General features: G+C 41.7%; 3 protein-coding genes across 8 annotated transcripts in view; 2 read left to right on the top strand and 1 right to left on the bottom strand.

Moving 5' to 3' along the window:
* cbfa2t3 (CBFA2/RUNX1 partner transcriptional co-repressor 3) overlaps window positions 1–13,267 on the top strand; it is a 42,466-nt gene extending 29,199 nt beyond the window's left edge. For 2 of the 5 annotated variants that reach the window (XM_015004027.2, XM_015004062.2), the window contains exons 6-12: window positions 952–1,235; window positions 1,826–1,911; window positions 3,239–3,530; window positions 3,992–4,060; window positions 4,707–4,760; window positions 6,653–6,843; window positions 8,111–13,267. In XM_015004027.2, coding sequence (XP_014859513.1) covers window positions 952–1,235; window positions 1,826–1,911; window positions 3,239–3,530; window positions 3,992–4,060; window positions 4,707–4,760; window positions 6,653–6,843; window positions 8,111–8,488 — 1,354 coding nt within the window. In that variant the 3' untranslated portion in view covers window positions 8,489–13,267. The remainder of the gene's footprint in view (window positions 1–951; window positions 1,236–1,825; window positions 1,912–3,238; window positions 3,531–3,991; window positions 4,061–4,706; window positions 4,761–6,652; window positions 6,844–8,110) is intronic. The other 3 variants (XM_015004043.2, XM_015004054.2, XM_015004035.2) reach the window with 3 other exon arrangements.
* A 1,787-nt stretch (window positions 13,268–15,054) lies between these two features.
* On the top strand, window positions 15,055–18,924 carry pabpn1l (PABPN1 like, cytoplasmic). 2 transcript variants are annotated; one of them, XM_015004095.2, is made up of 7 exons: window positions 15,055–15,145; window positions 15,246–15,342; window positions 16,386–16,512; window positions 17,014–17,081; window positions 17,162–17,268; window positions 17,378–17,465; window positions 18,303–18,924. In XM_015004095.2, exons 2-7 carry the CDS (start codon window positions 15,271–15,273, stop codon window positions 18,630–18,632), a joined length of 792 nt encoding a protein of 263 aa, XP_014859581.1. In that variant the 5' UTR covers window positions 15,055–15,145; window positions 15,246–15,270; the 3' UTR covers window positions 18,633–18,924. The 2 variants fall into 2 exon arrangements, with proteins under 2 accessions (XP_014859581.1, XP_014859573.1); XM_015004087.2 differs by lacking the exon at window positions 15,055–15,145 and having other exon boundaries at window positions 15,159–15,342.
* A 25-nt stretch (window positions 18,925–18,949) lies between these two features.
* Window positions 18,950–20,361, bottom strand: trappc2l (trafficking protein particle complex subunit 2L). Its single transcript, XM_015004124.2, has 5 exons — window positions 20,253–20,361; window positions 19,816–19,988; window positions 19,610–19,697; window positions 19,211–19,290; window positions 18,950–19,122 (listed from the first exon to the last, which is right to left on the bottom strand). The coding sequence occupies exons 1-5, from the start codon at window positions 20,283–20,285 to the stop codon at window positions 19,077–19,079; spliced, it is 420 nt and encodes a 139-aa protein (XP_014859610.1). The 5' UTR covers window positions 20,286–20,361; the 3' UTR covers window positions 18,950–19,076.
* Window positions 20,362–20,680: the final 319 nt, after the last annotated feature.

The raw sequence follows: 20,680 nt of genomic DNA, 5'->3' as shown, positions 1-20,680 counted from the left end.
TCCGTGGCTGGCGGTTTTTGGATAGGCCAGAACAAGGGGTTGAAAGCTGGATGTGCAATCCCGCTGTAATCTGCACACCTCCGCCTCCCGACCTCTGGCTTATGTACCGCGCTGAGTGGAGGGGGAGGAAGGGCACGAAGCCAACGTTTTTCCAGCTGTTCCTCTCATTTGTTAGCGACCGCAGCCAAACGCGTGCACGAGCAGTGTGCGTACGCGCACGAAACGTCATCCGTGTGTCTGCATGTGGGCAGCCGCGTTGCATTTATTCACTTTTTATCCCCATGATTGTGAAGAGCGATTTTCATCCGAATGCCCGGCTATCGCCATCCAGCTAAACAGATTAATATCAACGCTCACATTTAAACTGACCAGATGGCTCAAAACCACACACTCCTTTCAAGCATACAGGCGTATACAAGTCCGACCAAACATCTGTCAAATACACAGCTTTCATCCCCCACAACCCCTTAAGCCTGAGTACAGGGTGGGGGCGAGGGACACTTGCAGTCTAAGAGTAGGCAGAGGGATATTCAGATTAAGAGTATGGGATGCAGGGTGTACAGTTGGACTTGGTTCTGTTAGATACATATGGCGTACAGCTGTCCGAAAAGCTTTAGAGAAGCCTTACTGTACTGTAACTGAACAACAAGCAACTCTATATGTGTGTGTGTGTGTATGTGTGTGTGCGTGTGTGTGGTTGTGTGTGTGTGTGTGCTGGAAGATACCATATGGGAGTTGTTGGACTTAACAGAAAACATGTTTGTGTTCCTTGTTTGAGCTTCTCCAACAGGAAAGTTCATCTACTCGAGGCTGTAATCTGTGACATACATCTACTGTTTTTTTTTTTTCTTTTCTTTTCACTCAAAGTGAACTTCACACATTCTGGAAGTTTTATGTAAAAATAACGAAGCAAAGTTCAACTCGTGTCTGTGCCGTGTTTGGTCCGTTTAGGACCAAAGACAGCTCCGACAGAGACGGCTTGCACCCGGAGCACCTTGCGAAGAGGCCCTGCACCATCAGCCCCAGCCAACGCTTCAGCCCCAGCACGGGGCTCCCGGCTCACCCGCCTCCCAACGGCCTACCAACGCACCCACCCAATGGCCTGCCCCATCCGCCCAACCCCCAAGTGGGACCCCAGCACTACCGCCTAGAAGACATGGCCCTGGCGCACCAGTACAGGGATGCGTTCAGACACAGCGAACACAGAGACTCTCGAGACAGACACCGGCAGACAGGTAGGACATTCACATGGCTCCATGGAGTTTCTGGTTCCCATTTAGGTGGTTGAGACAGAAGGAGCTCGCGTTTAACAGTGGTGGAGTTTGGGAGTAAGACAAAGGCCAGTTGTCGGGCAAGTGGGATAATCCTCGTGGCGGTGGGTCTCTATAAAGGACCCAAGCCATACATGCCCTTTAATGCTGATCATCTGCTTTTCTATTAGGGAAGGAGAGTCATTCATTTTGACATCGCTTTCAAACTTAGACACTAGACTGGAGTTACAACCATGAGTGGTTCTTTTTAATTAGAAAGGAAAAAAATGGTAAAAAGCAAAAAAAAAAAAAAAAATTGTATTGGTTATATCTAATGTCTAATTGTCCAATAGCCTGAATTTCACGTTTTTGTTAACTCAGCTAAAACCTCAAACTGAAAAGAGCTAAAAATAATAATAAATAAATAAATAAAAAAATAAATTAACACCAGCTTTTGAATTGTCTTATTAAAATAAAATATCTTGTGAAGGCAGCTGTAGCTAGGAGTTATGAATAATTACTATTGTGCAAAGCCGTAATTGTACAGCAAGTATAACGGAGATGTCCTGTTGCAGCGGTGCATGGAGCTCGTCAAGAGGAGGTGATTGATCACCGTCTTACAGACCGAGAATGGGCAGAAGAATGGAAACATCTCGATAATGTATGTATTAGCCTCCTTACTCCCAACCAACCTCTTTCCTTCACTGACAATAAATGGGTGGGGAAACCACAACAGTCAGCAAGCGATTAAAGTTAGCATTAAAGCAATCTAAGTATGGCGAGCGGATGACATCAACAGGAACTGTCGACAGACAGAGCAGCCGCCGTCCCACCTGAGTGAGCAGCTGACAGAAGTCTGCGTCAGTGCGGCGAATTGGACAATTGGCGGATACCTTCCCGGATTCCTAGCACCAAACTCCACGAAGAGAAAGTGGCGCACATTGGAAACCCAGACACATACTCTGTTAGTTAGAAACAGGACCCCAGATGGAGCTGAGGACCCAGCAGAGAGCAGCTCCAGCTGGGTAGAGCAGCTGAGACGAGAGCTGCAGTCGTGGAGGGAACCGGCCAGGCCTGGACCCCTGCCAAATTAGAAACACTTCACTGAAATAAATATAGCCAACTCAGAGGGGAGGGGGCTGAGACAGAGAGACAAGGAGAGAGAGAGGGGGGAGAATGGGAATAATGAGATGGATTGAATGTCAACTACGCTAAACCTATTTAGCAGACCTTGCTGAGGCTGAAAAGACAGGGCACTGTGGAAAAAAAAAAAGAGTGACACAGTTTACAGCAGAGGGAAAAATCTGGAAATCTGTTGAGTTGGCAGGGAACAGCGGCGAGCGGGGGAAGGAATCAGCTCGAAGTTCTCATCAACGGCCCAGCTGTTACAATATCATTGTTGTAATTCTCTCAGACACTGAAATTCACCAACGGGGACTAGATAGACAGACAATAACACACAAGCTGCCTGGTTGATATATGATGTGCTGTTAGAGATGAATTAAGATAATACACTTGCTGTTTGACCATTTTCTGATTAGTGTTGTCGGAGCCAACCGGCAGTAAGATCACATTTTTCAGAACTCGGTCTTGGTCTCATTCTTGCCTCAGCATTTTTTTTTTCTTGAGACGATTCGAAACTACAGCTGCAACATTATTTTTCTTTAGTGTAACTATAAACTATAACTATAAAACCTCTAACTGCAAAAGTGAAAAGTGTTCAACTTTTAAAACATTTGGAGCTGCTGCTTTGTTTTTACAACAGCAATGGTCTTCCATTGATTTGGTCTTGGGCAGACTCGAGGCAAGACCGAGCCTGTAACCTGATGTCTGGACTGCCTCGGATCTGGACATCAACTCTCATTCTAAATCGTTGCTTTTCAGAGTTTTTCCTGGAAAAATTGGATGAGTAATAACATCTAAAAGAACATAAATTGCATTTTTTTTTTTTTTTTTAGCTGACATCTAGACTGTGTTTGCCTTTGCAGCTCCTTAACTGCATCATGGACATGGTAGAGAAGACGCGACGCTCCCTGACGGTGCTGCGCCGCTGCCAGGAGGCCGATCGCGAGGAGATGAATCACTGGATCCGCCGCTACAGCGACGTAGAGGAGATGAAAAAAGGTGGGAGCAACGGACAGCACTGCCTCCCTCCACCTCCTACTCTTCCTCCTCCTCCTACTCCTCACCACAACTCCTCCTCCAACACAGCTAGCAGCAGCGAGTCACTGCCCATAGGAACTTCCTCGGCTGCTGAAAGGCAGACAGGCAGACAGACAGGTAGACAAACACTCTCAGGGTATGTTTGGCAAAGCAAAACACTCACAGCAAGGTAGGGCTCATTGGAGACGCTGAAATGCTTTAATGCGCCGATTCAGACTCAAAAAGTCAGTTAAGAGGATCATATTTTTCGGCACATTTGCAAATTGGAGCTCACACTGTGAGGCAATACAAATCCACCTGCAGCATGCTGGATTTTTAACTAACTGATTGCACTCTTATGTTAACAGCATCCTCGTTCACATTTAAAGTTTGCATTCATTTGTAATCCCTGGAAATGTATTCTGTCTTTGAAACGGTAAAAAAAAAAAAAAAAGGGATTTGACAGCTCATCTCCAAAATGTTGACGCACGTGATTTGTTGTTTTTGTCCCAGAGAAAGATGTGCAAATTATAAGTAAGTGGATGTGTTTTCGTGCATTTTCTGTGTATGCTGATTGGGTGGCTGCGTTTGTGTTTCAGAGATCCACAGAGACTTCTTGCACCGGCCTCCCTCAGGATACCTGCCTGAAGAAATCTGGAGGAAAGCCGGTAAGAATGGACTGCCGTCCTCCGTCCTGCCATCTTCACCACCGATGCCCCCCCGACACAGGCTAACAAAACATGCACCATCATTCTTCATGGCTACCAGCGCAGGCAGAGCAGAGGCCTCGCGGCTGCAGGTCCGTGAGGCTGGAGGCTCGCAGGCCCTCTGTGTCATTTAGGCTAAACGCTCTCCATTTGTCACCACTATGAAAGGCCACTGCAGTTAAAGCTGCAGTGAAAATGCAGACACCAGGGCTTTGTTGGGTCGCAGCAGCGCAGCACAGCGCGGGGTGGAACTTACCCGGTCTCCCTCATCCTAACCTGCCCCAACATTCCTGACTTATGGAAGTCAAAAACAAACAGCTTAAACATACAAAACCCTGATGATTTTTTTTTTTTTCTGGCTCCTTATGTAGCCAAATAGAAGCAGCCGGAAGTGCTGCTCTGCATGGGCTCCTTGTATTTTAGACAGAGCTGATCCCAGGAGCCATCCGGTTCGGCCCGCGGTTCCACCTCGGTCCCAGCACTATTATGTTGCACTCATACTCCAATACCCTGCGGAGGAAAAGATGCTGCTGCTGTCGGCAAAAATACTGTGCTGCATTTTCACCGGCAGGGAAGGCTCTTTTAATTGCAGTTGTTTTTCATACAGGTACTACAAGCATGCCGCTTTCCCCAGCTCTAAAGCACCTCCAAAACAAGCAGGGTGAGTAGCACATCTTACTCTCAGCATCTCTCACCTCTCGGTGTTTGTGTGCCTATGTGTCACCTCTGGCTCTGCAGCCAGGTAATTTTGTCTCGCTGAGCTGCGGCACTCTTTTTTTTTTCCCTTTTAATTAAAACCAAAGACGTCGTCTTTGGTCTGGCTGAGGTTGAGATCTCGGATCTGAAGTGCGAAAAAGCAGCCAGTAATAACGCGTCTTAGGGACTTGCCAAATCTCTGCGGAATTAAAACGTTAATATTGCTGCCCCAGTGTTTTCCATTAAGTGCTAATTGCCCCAGCATCTGCTACGCAGTCTCCTTGATAAGAATTAATTAAATTTGCAAACTAATCTTAGTGGTGCATGCATTAAGGCAGATAGTTGAGAAGCTTGGAATAATGCATATAGTGTGGCAGAATGCGAGAAAGCCCTGGGAAGGGTGAATTTGTGTTAACAGGATTTAAAAAATAAAAAATGCTGATTTTTATTTTAATTAAGCTCAGTGAAAAAAAAAAAATAACCCTCCCCCAGCTCACATAGGCTGGATAGCCTTTTCTGTTAATAAATAAAATCATAATTTATACACTACCTTTTGTATTCATCCTTTCTGATTTTGAAATTGGTTTGATATTCTGAGGCATTTAGGGTTTGCAAAAAACACAAAACCAGAAGAAAGATTTAAGAGAGTAAATATTTTCCACACAGAGTAGGAACACATGCACACCTATAGCAGGGTTTGGATAAGGATCCTCCTGTATTTTTTTTATTTTTATTTTGCATCTGCACAGTGTAGTTGGAAACAGCTGAGTGGATAGGCGAGGAAAAGTGACAGATATTTACGAGCTCCCTCTCAGACAAACATGGAGTGGAGGAAATGGGGAGCGGCAGGGAGAACATCATCAGCCTCACCTCCTACTTGGTTGGTCTAACACACCTGGCAGGCCCATCGCACATCTGGAGGGAGAGCAAGATGCAGCATTTATTTCTTTGTAAAAATGTTGCTGTCTTCGACGGTGTGAATAGCAGGGGGAATCTGACGATGACAAAGTGTCCAAAAAGCACTCAATTAATGAGCGGGATATATTTGGCAATCCTTGTTGCTGTACGAACACACCAATGTGAGGATTAATTTGCTTTATATTTCTTGTGCACTTCCTTCCAATGCTGAAGTAAAGCAATACAGATCCAACTTTTTCAAGGAGAGCATTAATCAGAGAAGCAACCAAAAGGTCCATGATAACTCTCAGCTCAGGTGGGAAAAGTAGTTGACAGGACGACTATTAATCATGTCCCGGTTGCAGTTTGCAATTACACATAACATAGGGGCGCAGCACAATCTTGGTCCTCCACTTATATGAGACCAAATGTTAATTTTTGGCCTAAAATTAAAAAGTATGCGGTGGAAGACTAATAACGTACATGATCCTGAACAAACCGTCTCCACAGTAACACATGGTGGTGGGAGCATCATTCTGTGCATCAAGCTTTTCTTCAGCAGGTGGAGGGATGAAGCAAAGAAGAAGAAGAAAAAAAAACTCTTGCACTATCGTGGGAAATTGATGGCATGGTTCAAATAGGAGTCAATGCAACTTCTAGGTTGTTCAGCATAATAATGCATATAGATTAAGAAAGTTTATGTGCTTATTCTTATCTTAAAACGAAGTCGTCAAATGAGAAAATGAAATCAGATTAGCTTCTGTAAACAAAATGTTGACAATTTTCAATTCATTTTGAAATCTGATCTTTTCGCCTTTTTGGCCAAACCTTTATGCCTTGGACTGTGTATATCTATTTAGTGAAGAAGAAGGAAGTCCTTCTTCAGAGAAAGCGTGTCACAGCAGGCACTGCGAGATGCAGTCGTTAAAGGCCCCCCGTCTCTTTCTCTGTGTTTCTCAGAGGAGGCGGTGAATGAAGTGAAGCGGCAAGCCATGTCAGAGCTGCAGAAGGCGGTGTCAGACGCAGAGAGGAAGGCTCACGAGATGATCTCTGCTGAGCGATCCAAAATGGAGAGGGCACTGGCCGAGGCAAAGAGACAAGCTTCCGAAGACGCGCTGACGGTCATCAACCAGCAAGAAGACTCCAGCGAGGTGAGGCTCGAGCGCATTTATCCAAATCCACCTTCTGTGTTTAATGAGTGGTGCTGAAAATGGTCAGCTTTCAAGCCAGAAAGAAAATCTGTCGGCACATGTTGAACAGGAACACTCTAAATAAGCCAGCCTCGCCATAAAACCATAAAACCTCTTATCTGAGGTTTTATGGTTTAAAATTGTAAAAAGTTAAGACCTTGTGGTTATATTGGGATTAATTTATACTAAATGTTGCTGTTTCTGCATGAATACAAGCAGACAGACTCAGATGGGCTGGGGCAAAGTGCCCGGTTCATGTCTTCAGGGAGCAGTTGACCACCACCTGCTGGTAGCAGATCAGCTGGCCTTGGACCAAACTCACTTACTACAACAACAGCTGTGGATCTGAAATATAGCAAAGTGTAATAAGGACTTTTTGTTTCTATTGGGGACAAAAAGTGTAAAAGAGGGAAATGGGCTTTGATGTAACACAGAGGAGACTTCCTACCAACTGACCTGTCCAGAGGGTTTGCAACTTTTATAATCCATTTCACCAGTAATCTAATGTTATTCTAATGTTTGTTTGGAATCAAAAATCCCACTAAGATTACATTGCAAGTATTTTCAAATTATCCAAGCACAGAACTATTCACACCATATTTGTCAAATTCATAAAATACATAAAGTTTTAAAGTCAAGTTATTATCCAAGTAATAATTTTTTGTTATTTTAAACTTATTTGGTATGATTTCTCTCACCATAAACACACATTCGGCACGTTTATTACACTGTCTTAATTGTTTTAAAGCCATAAGATCTGGTCATTCCTAACATATGTACAAAATGTCTGGTGTTTTACCTGTAAAACACTGTTACACACAATCAAATAAAATTGATTGACTGATTGTGGTTTTTATATCAGTAGTTTAATTCGGATGTTTGCAAATAAAACATTTCTACTGATTTAGAATTGAATGTTTGCCAGAAAGTTAGATAAAAAAGGCGAAGAAAACAATTTAATAAACGTTCACCTTGTTTGTTTTTTATGTTAAATAAGTGAAAAAAAATCCATGTTTAATAAATGCAGCTCTACAATAAATATTATTCTCATCCTTTTGTGGAGACTCAAATATATTTCACAAACTACGATGAGACCAACTAGTCTTTCCTAAAACAAGTGAACTATACATATTTGCAGATTTCCTGCTTCGTTTCGGTCTAACTTACAAGTTGCATGGAGTTGCATGTTGCAGGCCCCTGATCCAGTCTCTCATTTCTGTCTCCCCAGAGCTGCTGGAACTGCGGCAGGAAAGCCAGCGAGACGTGCAGCGGCTGCAACACAGCTCGCTACTGCGGCTCCTTCTGCCAACACAAAGACTGGGAGAAACACCACCACGTCTGTGGTCAGGGCCTGCAGGGGCTGCCGGGGGGCAGCAGCGTTCCCCTGGGCACCCCTTCCTCCACCTCCTCGGTGTCCTCCAGCGCGCCACCGACCCACTCAGAGAGCACCCCTCCAGGACCCCTCTCCCTGGTGGGCCAGAGCAGTATTGTGGGAGGCGCCGGCAGCGGGAGCGTCTCCGCCAGCCCCAAAGAGAGCAGTTCCAGCAGTGCCTCTCGCTCCACAACCCCAGCAACCCCTGCCCTACTGGATGCCACCTCACGCTGACGTCTGAGCCCTCTCTGTTCGTCCATGCGTACTGAAATGACAGTGCCCACACTCCACACACACAAAAAAAACAAAAAACTGAGGAATCTGCATTGCACACAACTTCCTTTCTTCCTACCCTTATTCATAACGCTCTACTTGCAAGCTCTGTGATAAATCCTTTAACAACCAACAGCTTTTCTCACCATGTATGATGTTTTCTATCTCTCCGGTGACCACAAGTAGAAGGATTCCAACCAGAGGTTCAACCAGTGGTGCAAAGCGTGCATCTCGCAGTGTCTGCTTCAACATATCAGATTTGTTTGCTGAGAACATAGGCTTTGAATTGAAAATTCACCCTCATTTGTGTAGGCGTGGTGAAGTTAGGGGCTGTGATCAGGCAGCATTTATGAGAGATAAGTAGCACTTGATAGGATGTCCCCTTTAATTTAGCACCGGTGGAGGTACAGCATCCAGCCCTGAAATGTGCACTAACAGTCTGCAGATGTGACAACTCTGCAGTTTCATAATAAAGAGGCAAAAGTCATAACGTTGCTCCAAAACCTAGGTGGGAAGGGATACAAGCTGTGGTGCAATTTATTCCTCAGAAACACAACTTAGTATTTATTAAAGGTTTCTTTCTGGCTTTAACGGAAAACAAAGATAAGTCCAAATATTCTGAGTAAAGAATAGTGCTGATGATGATGATGCTGATGATGATATGAGAAATAAGTTAATTTTAAACTGCTAACTACCTTGCTAGCGAGCCAAGAAAATCTACACCGGACTCACCTCTCTGCACCATAATGAACCCAAATAAATTCAAAGATGAAACAAGTAACATGATCCAAACCTTTTTATTACACTGCCAAAGTGAAAAAAAAAGAAACATAACTGATAGAGAGCAGCACTCATCTTATAACCAAACACAAAGCAACATCACCTCCTGAGCAGAAAAGCGAGCCCTGAGAGGACCAGGCGTGGAGGAGCTGCAGAGCAGCATCTCGACTGAGATTTAAACAAAAAAACACAAAACTGTGACCTGCTTTGATCTGCAGCTGCCTCCCGCAGCCTGGATAAAACTCCAGCGACTCCTCAGCGATGGCCCAGACTAGTGAATATGGACAATGCTGTGAACTTGCCTACAAGAAACACTTGATGAAATTGATGGAAACCCTGCCACAGTGTGGTTCTTTTGTGAATGGTAGCGAGGACATAAAGAGGGAAATAGGAAAGAAAAAGAAAATGCTACATGGCCTCAAAGGGACAGAGGTAGAAACAAGGCAACGGAGCTCCGAAAAACCTCAACACAAGCTTGGAGACATTGTTCAAGAAGGCATTGCATACTATGGAGACGTACAAGGAGATTGCTTAAAAGTTGATTGTTTTTTTGTTGGGTTTTTTTTTAAACAAAAAACTCAGAAGGAGGAGACATTTTGAGGAATTGCTGTTACCTTTACATTCACTCCTTCCTTTTCCAAAGCATGACTCGCAGTTCAGAAGAGCCGACAGGGCGGTGTAAACTTTGTTCTCCTCTCTTTCTACCTCCCCTCATCCCTTCTTTGCTCGCCCCCAAACTAGTGGACTCACATTTCACCCCCCCCAAAATCTCGCGTTTGCTTTGGACAGAGCTGCCAAGCACTCGCAGGGGAGGGTTGAACCTGGTTGTAGATATTCTTCCTCTTTTCACTTTTTTCATAAATGTCTCCTGATTGCTGATGCCACATGTGCTGCCCTTGTGTATATCCAAAAAAAAAAAAAAAAAAAGGACTTTGTTTTGGGTTATTTGCCTTTCATTTTCTTCAAAGTTTGGGTTGAGCAGTCACAACAGAGGAAGGGATGTTTGTCTATGAAAGGAAGCCCCACATTGTACTTATTGTTTGAACTGTTGTATCTATATTGATGAGATGAAACCCCTCTTGTAGAATATTTTGTATTGCTCGCATTGTAAGACAGTGAGAGGACAGAGGTGCAATATGAAGAGAATTCAGCTACTGAATGGAACCTCAGCAACTGCCCATAGGGTGTCATATAATATAGATACATATAGATATATTTAAAGCAACATCAGTAACTTAATGTGAATGTACATAGTATTTAAAAAGGTCCAAAAATGTGTTTGCCAAATAACAAAAACCTTTAAAGTTCAGAACATGACTTTTTCTCACAGTACATTTGTTTTTCACTCGTACAAAGTGTCATGAAACTGCTGGCGACAGACGTAAAGTAACTCCGGCCTGCACCAGGCGACTTAACATTATCCGTTTTGGTCTGGGTCATCCCAATATATAGTCGATTGTAACAGGGGGTTAAAAGTGATGGATCCGTTAGAAATCAGCTTATTTCAGTCAGATCTTCTTTAGTTACCGTGATGATGATCCTGATCATTCTGATCAATCTGACCGCAACACGTTTTGCCATTATTGTAGGGGAAAGTGATACGCCAGTGTTAAGCTCACATCAAAAGTCATTTTAATTTTCTGTTTTTCGATTTGACCTCTTTGTTGTTTTATTAAACATGTGATTCAAGAAATAAGCTGCATACGTGGAGCAGGCCTTTGTTTCCAGATCGAGAGAGCGGCTTCGCCTCGTTCCACATGTTAGTACCTTTTTTTAGCCTCTCCAATACGGACTTATTGCCTTTTTTATTGATCATTGGAAACCCTACATGGCTAGCTTCATTTACACTTGGACCAAACTTGGAGAAACAAAAAAAAACAAACTTTTTTTTTAAACAGAAATATATGATTTTTTTTTTTTTTTTTTTTGGACTATTTGGGAAAAGCTAAAATTCAGATAAGCTGTAAGGTACCCCTGCATCTATGTGTAGCATTCATGTATGTGTTTTATAATTACTGTGTTATAGTGTTGAACTCAGTCGTTTTTCTGTGACATCTTTCTTCTCCCGATGCCCAATTGTCAGTCAGACCCACCACATGTCCCCCGTTGCCCCCTGTTGACACGAGCTACCTCCTGTGAGCATACAGCGCACCACCAGGAGAGGCTGACCTGGTCTTAAAAAAAAAAACACACACACACAGATGGCTTGAGAGCAGACATGGGCACACAATCACGTTTGCAGGTGATCAAATGAATCCATGCTGAAAGGAGCTGTCATTACTCATGATGTGGACAAAAAAAGAAATATCCATTTTCACTGAGCTGCATTTTTATTTTAAGGGAGGAAAAAAAACAGCTTTTGTTGAGATTTATTGGTAGACACACATCCAGTTATTCCTGCATTTTACCAAACCAACCCCAGAATCAGTGATGACATGTCATTTGCTGTCTGAAACCAATAAAAGCACAGACCAAAGTACTAGTTTGCCATTGTAGACCGTAACATGGCAAGAAATGACAGATGGCAACCAGTCAACCAAAGTATATCTGAAAAACACACACCAGGAGAGCCCAATCGACAAACAAAACGTCTGAGTTTCAGATGTGGATTCTTACTCAAGCAATCAAAGTGCTTGTTGACTACATATTGAGCAGTGCTTCTCTGTAAACAACAGCAGCGTCTCCTTTAGAAAAAGCCTGCCAACTGTGTGTTCTTATAGCTACAAAGCCTTGCAGAGTTAAAGTGAATATGTGGTAAGTCTGTGTCTGTCTGCGGTGGTGGCGTGCCTGTCTTTTAGTAAAAAAAAAAAAAAAAAGAAAGAAAGAAATAAAGAACAAAACCAAACAGCTACAGCAACAGCAACAAACAAAAAAAAATCTTTATGTCTCTCTGCAAACTACTTGAAACCTTCAGAGCTTTAATGAAACATTCAAGAAAAACAACAGTGATGTATTGATTAAAAAAAAATAAAAATAAATAAAGCAGCAGTTTTTGTGCAGGTTTGTCTATATAAGCATCCACATCATAACACAATGGGGTGACAGTTCCATTCAATTCTTGAAGTGCTTTGTGTGAACCTCCTTGCCTGTGAGTAAGCCCTCAGATAAAGCCAAACCCAATATACAGTGTACAAATTTCTAAAATCAACCAAAAGCTGCATCTTTTCTTCTTTACGTTGTTAAGCTTTTTTTTTTATTAAAAAAAAAACAAAAAAAAACTGAGACTCCCCCTCCCTGACCCCTTCTTTAAGTCATCATTCTGAAGATTGCAAATATCTGTTACTTTCTCTGTCAAGACGCATTGCGACCCTGCTATTCAGGGGTCTGCTAGTTCTTTACATCAGCTACATTTGATCTGTTTCACATATGGGCAAAACACATGTTCAGAGAGGTCAACTAAGTGCAGGGTTGATGTTTGTCCCAACCTGTAGATCTGCTCGCAAAGTTTCAGAGCTCGGCCAGTGCGATGGTGACACGTCCTTCCTGTGAAACAGGCTCCGAAGACTAAAAAAGCTGAAGTGGCAAAACAGTGGACGCAGCACTCGGTTTTCTCCAATAAGCCATGGCTCAGAATGATCTTGTTTTTAAACTTCACATAAACTGAACACAAGTTTATGCTTTTGTATGTGTAGGGACGCCTTCTATACTGTACTGTGCAATACATTGACGCGGAAAAAAAGAGACATGTTTCTGTAGGGAAGGCTGGCGCTTTCGAGATCTTTCCCGCTTTGTTTCATTTCTCTCTTCCAACAGTCCTGTTGCCATTTTTAGATGAAGTAAACTGTGCCAGAGGAATTAAATTCTGATTTGTATTTATTTCTTGCATGCTTCTCTCCCTGTTGCTAATACCGCTTTTTAACTGTTCGCTCTGTTGGATGTGTGAAGCTGTAAAACATTCTAATTCAGGTTATTGTCTGTGTTGAACAATGTAACTGTGTAATTAAAACATGAAATGACGTATCCATCGCTCTCCTTCCTTTTCTTCATTTTAAATGAAGATGTATTCCTAAAATAGCATCTTTAGAAGAAGAAAATCTCTCTCTTTGTTATTCAGCTCAGTCATCATCACTGGGGTAGGGTTATTATAGATCAGTTTACTCTAACATTTCTGGAGTAAGATATCAATAGATCTTAACACATCACAGTTTCAATTTAGCTTATTAATATGAGAAAGTCTAAGGAGTGCCTTTCAAACATTAAAACAGCACGCAAGTTAAGCATAAGCCAAAATGCAAAAGTAAAATTAAATATCTTTATAAAATATCTTTCAACTTTGAGAGTAAGCATTTTCTGCAAAAAGAAGGGAGGTAAACTAAAAGGGTGACCAATTCCCCTTAATACATACCACAATATAGCAAAGAAACCTTAAGTGTTTTTTTTTTCTAAAATACTCATACTTAAGTTAACACTTTTTTTTTGTCCAAGATATTTCACACTTCACAAGAACTCAAGATCAGAATACTTGGAGAATCCTCACAGGTCCCTCATACTGGAAAATGTGTGTTTGATATTGTCAGACAACACACAAGACAAAGTTCTGCCCAGATGATGTGTCAAGAATAAGCTGCAAGAGTTTCCTGACCAGGGGCAAAAGAACACAATGAAGGTATATCATCTTGGCCCACCCGAGTGGTTAATTCATCTGAGTCAATAGAATAACGTGGATCACATGGGGTTAAATCCTGTATTAGTCCTTTTCCCAGTGTGAACCAATGCAATTAAACTAATGAAAACATTTTAATGCAAAACAAACAGATTATGAATGCATTTATAACCTCAGCCTTCAATAACTGCACTATTTTATAATAATGTTTCCTTTTTGTAAATGTGTATGTTTAAAATAAATGTAATAAATGTACAGGTTTTCCCAAATGGGACCATGCACCTCATTCAGAGTTGGAACTGGAGGCCCAGTGGAGTGGAGGCCCAGAGGTGGGACAGCAATGTATATTGCTATATTGTATATGGACACAATTTATGTGTCCAAACACAAATGCCAGGGCCATGTTCACTATTAGAAGATGTACTGTACCATGTGTGACACTGGATTAACATGCTAATAAATAGTTTATGGATAAATTAGTTTTATTGGAATGTGAATCCAGCTGATGCTGAGAGAAATGACAGCTTTCTCAAAAGATTCTTTGTACCTGCAGCATTCATATTTTAATTCACAGAGAGACATAAAGTATGAAATATGTGCATTTGCATTTGGCAGTGTTTTTTTCTTTTGATAGGTTTGCAGCATATTTTATTTTTCCTGTTTATGTTAAGTTGTTGCTTGTTTGGAATGGCATCAAGTTAAAGTGTTTGTACCGGTGGAAACAGGTTTCCCCGTTCAAATAACTTCCAGAAGTAAAACAAACATTTTGTGAAGAAAAAAAATATATATATATATATATATATATATATATATATATATATATATATATATATATATATATAATGTATGCGTAAACATTAACTTATTTATCTTTGACACAGCAAGAGATAAACAAAAGCCACATTAAAAATGTGTCATCGCCTAATATCCATATCTTGAATATAGAAGGTGGGTCAATAGCTCAATTTACTGACACTCTTTGCTATATTACATTCTTATGTGAGATAGGTGTTCTATGGAGGTGATACTATGACATAGTTTTCAGCCTGACCCCTCTGTAGTGAAGAAAATACTGTCTTCTCCACCGCGCCAGGCCCCAGCCTCAGTCGGTATGGATACGGCCCTGGGAGCAAGCTTCCCTCCCTTCCTCCCTCTCTCATTCTCCTCCTCCTGCATCCCTGTCACGTGGCCTCCACTGTGTCCCTCCAGCGCGTCATGACGAGCCTCAAACACAGGTGATGCTTATTAGCCTCCCAACCAAATTTCCTTCCGGTGAAAGAGAGTTTTCTTTTTCTGTAGGTTAGCGTTTCGGTAAGCTGAAGCTGGTTTTTGCAGGTACTAATATGTCTGAGCAGTGAGCATGGCGGAAAATCATCTGGAGTACCGCTACCTTGAGGGCGAGCCTATGGGTGAGCATTTCAACGAGGACCCGGTGAGTTATCTTGTCTTTACGTGGAGAGCATAAAGGGGGCCGTCACGCCATGATTACCACACTCCGACACAAGCGCGCACGCATTGCGGGCATTGTCGTTGTTATCAAAAGCTGAGGTGAGAGCTACATGCTAGCCTCATGCTGCTGGGTACCAGGCTAACAGAGGCCAAGCAAGTGCATTAGCTCTCCGTAACATAAGCTATCTGCTGCTCGTTGCAATATTCGTTCATTCATTCGTTCATTCAACACTACGGTTCATCTTACTTTCGCCCAAATAGCTGAAAAGATGTCCATATAAATGGTATCCATTGTGCGTGTTTATTAAAGCGAGGCTCCAAGGAATGAAAAGGGGGGGGGAAGAAATAAAGGACGCACATAGACCTTCTATTCAGTAATGTTTCAGTAAACTGCACAGTATGCACAGCTATCTTGCAATTTAATAGATGTGGATTGAGGTGAATAATACAGTTACTATGTAGGTGCAAACCTTGCAGCTCGTCTTAAAATTATGTGTAAAGATTCTTAAAGCTTATGGGGTTTCTTCAGGGCATTCGCTGACCCATATTATTAAATTATTAATCATGCTATCAAAATCTCAGAGACTGTTCAAGTTATGTTTGGAAACATCTATACATATTTTTATGAATGAGTCATTTGTTGGGAAAGCACTTTTTTTTTTTAAAAAAAAGAGATGATCTCAAGGAAAATAACATTTTGGGTCACAGATGAACAAAGAAATCATAAAAGAAAACAGTGATGAGAACATGCATAAAATAGGATGAAGTATAAACCTAAGCAAATGGCTTAAACAGACGTTTTTAAAATTGTATCTAATTTGTGATGGTTTTTCCCTGGTTCAGGCCACAACCTGATAGGCTTGAATACTCTATTAGGGAAGGACTGACAACTTTTGATTTTAAGAACGAGGAAATGTCAAATTTCTAAATGTACTGGCTTCAGACTTTTATGCACTCATTCGACTTAATTGTATATTGTCAGCTTTCACCGTTGTAGGTTGAAATGCTTGCTATTCCTCGTTTCAGGAGCTCCTGGCCATCAAGGCCAGGGTTCAGGAGCTGGAAATGGAAGAAGAGACTGAAAAACTGAAGGAGGAAGAGGAGAGATGTGATGCAGAGGAGATGCAGCTCCTGACCAGCAGTCCCCGGCCTGGTAAGAAAGACGACTTTTGCATCTGATCTGTAAGGCGGTTTGTCGTGCCATTATTGGTGTGCAACTAAATGCATATTATGCTCTTGGCGGGGGCTCTATAAAGTAACGTTTTCCTTTTAGACCAGGTGTGTAGCATTGCAGCCTTTGGGTGGCTAAAGTAACATTTTTTATTTATTTTTTTTCCCCCATCTGGCTAACACCTGCGACACCTCACTGTGGTCACAACGGTGTTCACATGTGCCTCATCACTGCCCAATGAGACGAAGCAGTGAGCTCCAGAGAACCAGAAGTGTCCGTCTTGTTGCCTGTGGCTATTTTCTGTCTCTGTGCATCTCCTCATGTCTCCCTTTGTTTTGCTTTTCCAATAGAACTGAGATGCTATCAGATAAGACATTTTTGTCTCTGCTGATTTGGCAACATTTCAAAGTGGCTACTTGCTAAAACTGAGAGGTGATTAAGACATGTTGCATGTCTTTTTTTATTTTTGTTGTTTTTACTCAGGTCCGTTCTACAGTATGACTCCTGAAGAGAGGATAGATGCAGACAACCGATCAATCTATGTTGGAAATGTAAGGATTGTTTGCCATTTTGAACATGTATGACTTTTTTATTTTTATTATTCTAGTTTGACCCATTGATCAAATTTCAGGTAGATTATGGAGCTACTGCAGATGAGCTGGAGATCCATTTCAATGGCTGTGGTCCTGTAAACAGAGTTACCATCCTGTGCGACAGGTTCTCAGGCCATCCCAAAGGGTGAAAGGGCTTAGTTTTTATATCCACCATTCTTTACCCTTTATTATTGTATTAATGGAAACATTCAGGCCTTCTGTAACAGTCTGCTTTTCCTTCTCGTCTTTTACAGCTTTGCTTACATCGAGTTCTCTGATCGAGATTCTGTGCAGAGTGCCATTGGTTTGCATGAGACTGTGTTCAGAGGACGGGTTCTTAAGGTGAATCTATAAACTCTGACGTCTGCTTTTAGAAAGATGCTCACCGGCTTTCCATCCATTTCCCTCAGACTTCGGTGGGATTGTTGCTGGCTTGTTCAAACCTAATGATAGCTTTGAGCCGTCTCACAACTCCAGTGATGGAAGGTCAAATTTTTGTTTATCCTTGTCTGAATGCTTCAGAATATCAGTGTTTGATTTGATGGTCATTTTCACAAAGATTTAAGGGAAAGTTTTAAGTGCGCTTAGAAAGGATTCGGCTGCTGAACCATAGATGAAGGTAATCTTGAAATCTACTATAACCTTGACATCAAGTTCCTCCTCTGGATTTCAGTGCGGCCCAATAAAATGTTTTTGTCTGGCCTGCAAATATTTTTAAATGCTGCTAGATTGGGTTAAGCTGGTAGTTTTGGCCTTCCTTTACACTTCTGTTTTTTTAAAGCAGTGTTTATCCTGAGAATGAATTTGCAGTTTGCCTGAACCCAAGCATTGTTTACCATTTTCCTCTACATCTTGGGTTAGTTAGCTTAAAGTAAAAGCCTACATCACCATCTGAAATGCAGCATTAGGCGGTGCTCCTGGAATTTGAAATCGGAACTTATTGTTTTTGTTACCTTGCGGGGTAAATGTACTCCGAACAATTGAAATCTTGGAATGTTTCCACAATACTTGAATCCAGTGAACAAATTAAGACTTTTCTCTTTCTAGCTACATAAGCATTACATTTACAGTGCATTTCATTGGGCAGTGTGAAAAGCTATATTCAGTTAATGAATAATGCTGTGCAACATATTTTGAGGATGAACTGAACTTTTAACAGATTTATCACTTGACTCTCAGGTATTGCCTAAGAGAACCAACATGCCCGGTATCAGCACCACGGACAGGGGTGGACACAGAGGAGGTCACACCAGAGGCAGAGGCCGTGGCTACCGTCCCCCCAGGTACCAGAACAGTTCCCGAGGCAGATTCCGGTACCAGTCTTCAAGACCGCAGCACCAGTCCCCCCACCCTTACTATGGAGGACCATCAGCGGGAAAGAGACAGTGGGGTCACATGGACTACCATGAACAAACTACGAAACGTTACCCCTGCCTCCTTCTCATCACACCACCATCTGAGGATCTCGGGGCAGCGTCAAGTGGACAGCACTACCCTCAGCAGCGTTAGCACTAGCAGATGTTGGCTGGCTGGAAGGGATTTTTAAACTCTAAATGCTTTCCAGCATAATTTAAGTATTGTGATGCCTAGGATTGACCAGTGTGACTCCTAGGCAAGATCTGACAAAAGCTGACTGGGGTTGATGCGATATAGGTTTGTTGCTGTGAATGCATGTGACGGTCCTCAAGTTGCATCTGTTTTTAAAAAAACTGTGGTTTTGTTTTGTAATGTATAACCCCTCTGTGTGTAACTGACAAGCTCTTTGCTACATGAATAAATAAAAAATAATTGAACACTCAAAGTGTAGTAAAAGACACACACTGGTATCCAACAGCATTTGAGTTTATTACCGATTCTTTTTTTTTTTTTCCAAGAATAAAGGCAACATGTAAACAGAAGAGAGGGTCATATGTACAGTGGATGCTCAACAGAGAAGGTGAACTGGAAAGGAAGTCAGCCTGTCTGTACCATCATTCCAGAAACTATACCATTGAAGGCCCTGGATAATGAGGTAAATGTTAAAATGCATTTCAAAGCCTCCCCCCCCTCCTGTGAAATATGTTTGTAAATGTATAACACTAACTTACTTTGACTGAATGGGGTCCCCAGGATTGTAGAATGGGTTGCACATTACATCAGTAAATGAGTTGTGCAGTTTTCTAAACATCTGGAAGAAATGTAATCACAGGTAAAAGATTAGACAAATGCAAACTGCATATCAGTTACCTATTTGACATAAAAAAATAGAAACCAAACCCTTTAATATGATTAATGCACTGGGAAAGATGACTGGTATAAGTTGCATACAGGTCTGAAATGCCATTCAACTAAGATACTCAATAGAGTGACCTGATGGACATGGGCTAAAGGTGATGCGTAGGACTTTAGTGGAAATGAGGATCCAAAAGACAAGTTCTATCTGTAAATGTTAACACAATCGCTTCCTAGCTAAAAGTCAAAACTACTTAAAAACTAAATTTACTTACACTTCGTATTTCATTGTCCCGCAATGATGTATTGGAAGAGTCCACAACAATCACAAATTTCACCTTCGAGTTGGTCACATACCCATATCTGTTTCTTCCGGTTAAGGATACACATTTGTCGTTTTCTACACAAAACCTAACCGATCATCTACGTTTTATTTGGCATAGTGCTTTACTAGTATCTGAGGTCTAAAAATGGAGGATACACTTTATAGTCTTCAGTTGGATAGAGCAGTCCCAGGTAGAGCTCCCTCTGGTCTGCTAAGGATTTGCCCACAGCTGAGACCTTCTCTTCCACCACATCCAGAGAGGTGTGAACTGTGTAGTGGAACTTCAGCTCATTTTGAGAGGGTACACTGCGTATATACAGCGGGTAGTTCTGGGGGGAAAACATCAAAAGACAAATATGAAACTGCTAAAAGCAGTATTTAGAAAGAAATCGCTCAAGTATCAAATAATAGGAGTGGGAAGTAGTAACAGGATGCCATTATCGATGCTAGCACTAGCTTTGTTGGATTGCTTAATTTTGGTGAAAGACAAAGCTGACAATCATATACAGGCGATTAATGACGCTATGAAAACCCTGTAAAATGTAAAAAAAAAAAAAGTCCTACAGGCAAAGAAATTAAACAAGAATTGGTACCTCTTTAGCGATCACTGCTATGCACACCGCCATGTTTTTGTTCCTCCCCTGAGCTGACAGCTATTGTCACGTGACGAGTTGCATTCAAATGCTGAGGGGAAAAACGAGCTTCTAATGAAAACACATTTTAAAATATGTTTCATGTTCAAAGAGTGTTGAAGCCACGCTAGCTATAGGGTTTAATTTGATTATAAATTGATATTTGACAGTTTTTTAAAATGTTGATAAATTGTCAGTATTTTTATTTAAATAATTTAAAACAGCATTACATTAATTTGTGTCTGTTAACAAATGCAGCACAAAACAACTTTATTTAGTTGTATATTAGCCAATCAATACAACTAAATAAAGTAGCTTAAAACTTAACCGCATTAAAATCCTAAGTTAACAATTAAGGACGTGAACTTTCGTTTCTTTCCTCGGGTACG

Source organism: Poecilia mexicana, unplaced genomic scaffold (assembly GCF_051168715.1).
Source record: "Poecilia mexicana isolate PSO_F unplaced genomic scaffold, ASM5116871v1 scaffold_3, whole genome shotgun sequence".
NCBI classification, from domain to species: domain Eukaryota; kingdom Metazoa; phylum Chordata; class Actinopteri; order Cyprinodontiformes; family Poeciliidae; genus Poecilia; species Poecilia mexicana.
Note: the sequence above shows the minus strand (reverse complement) of the source record. Positions and strands in the feature narration are given on the sequence as shown.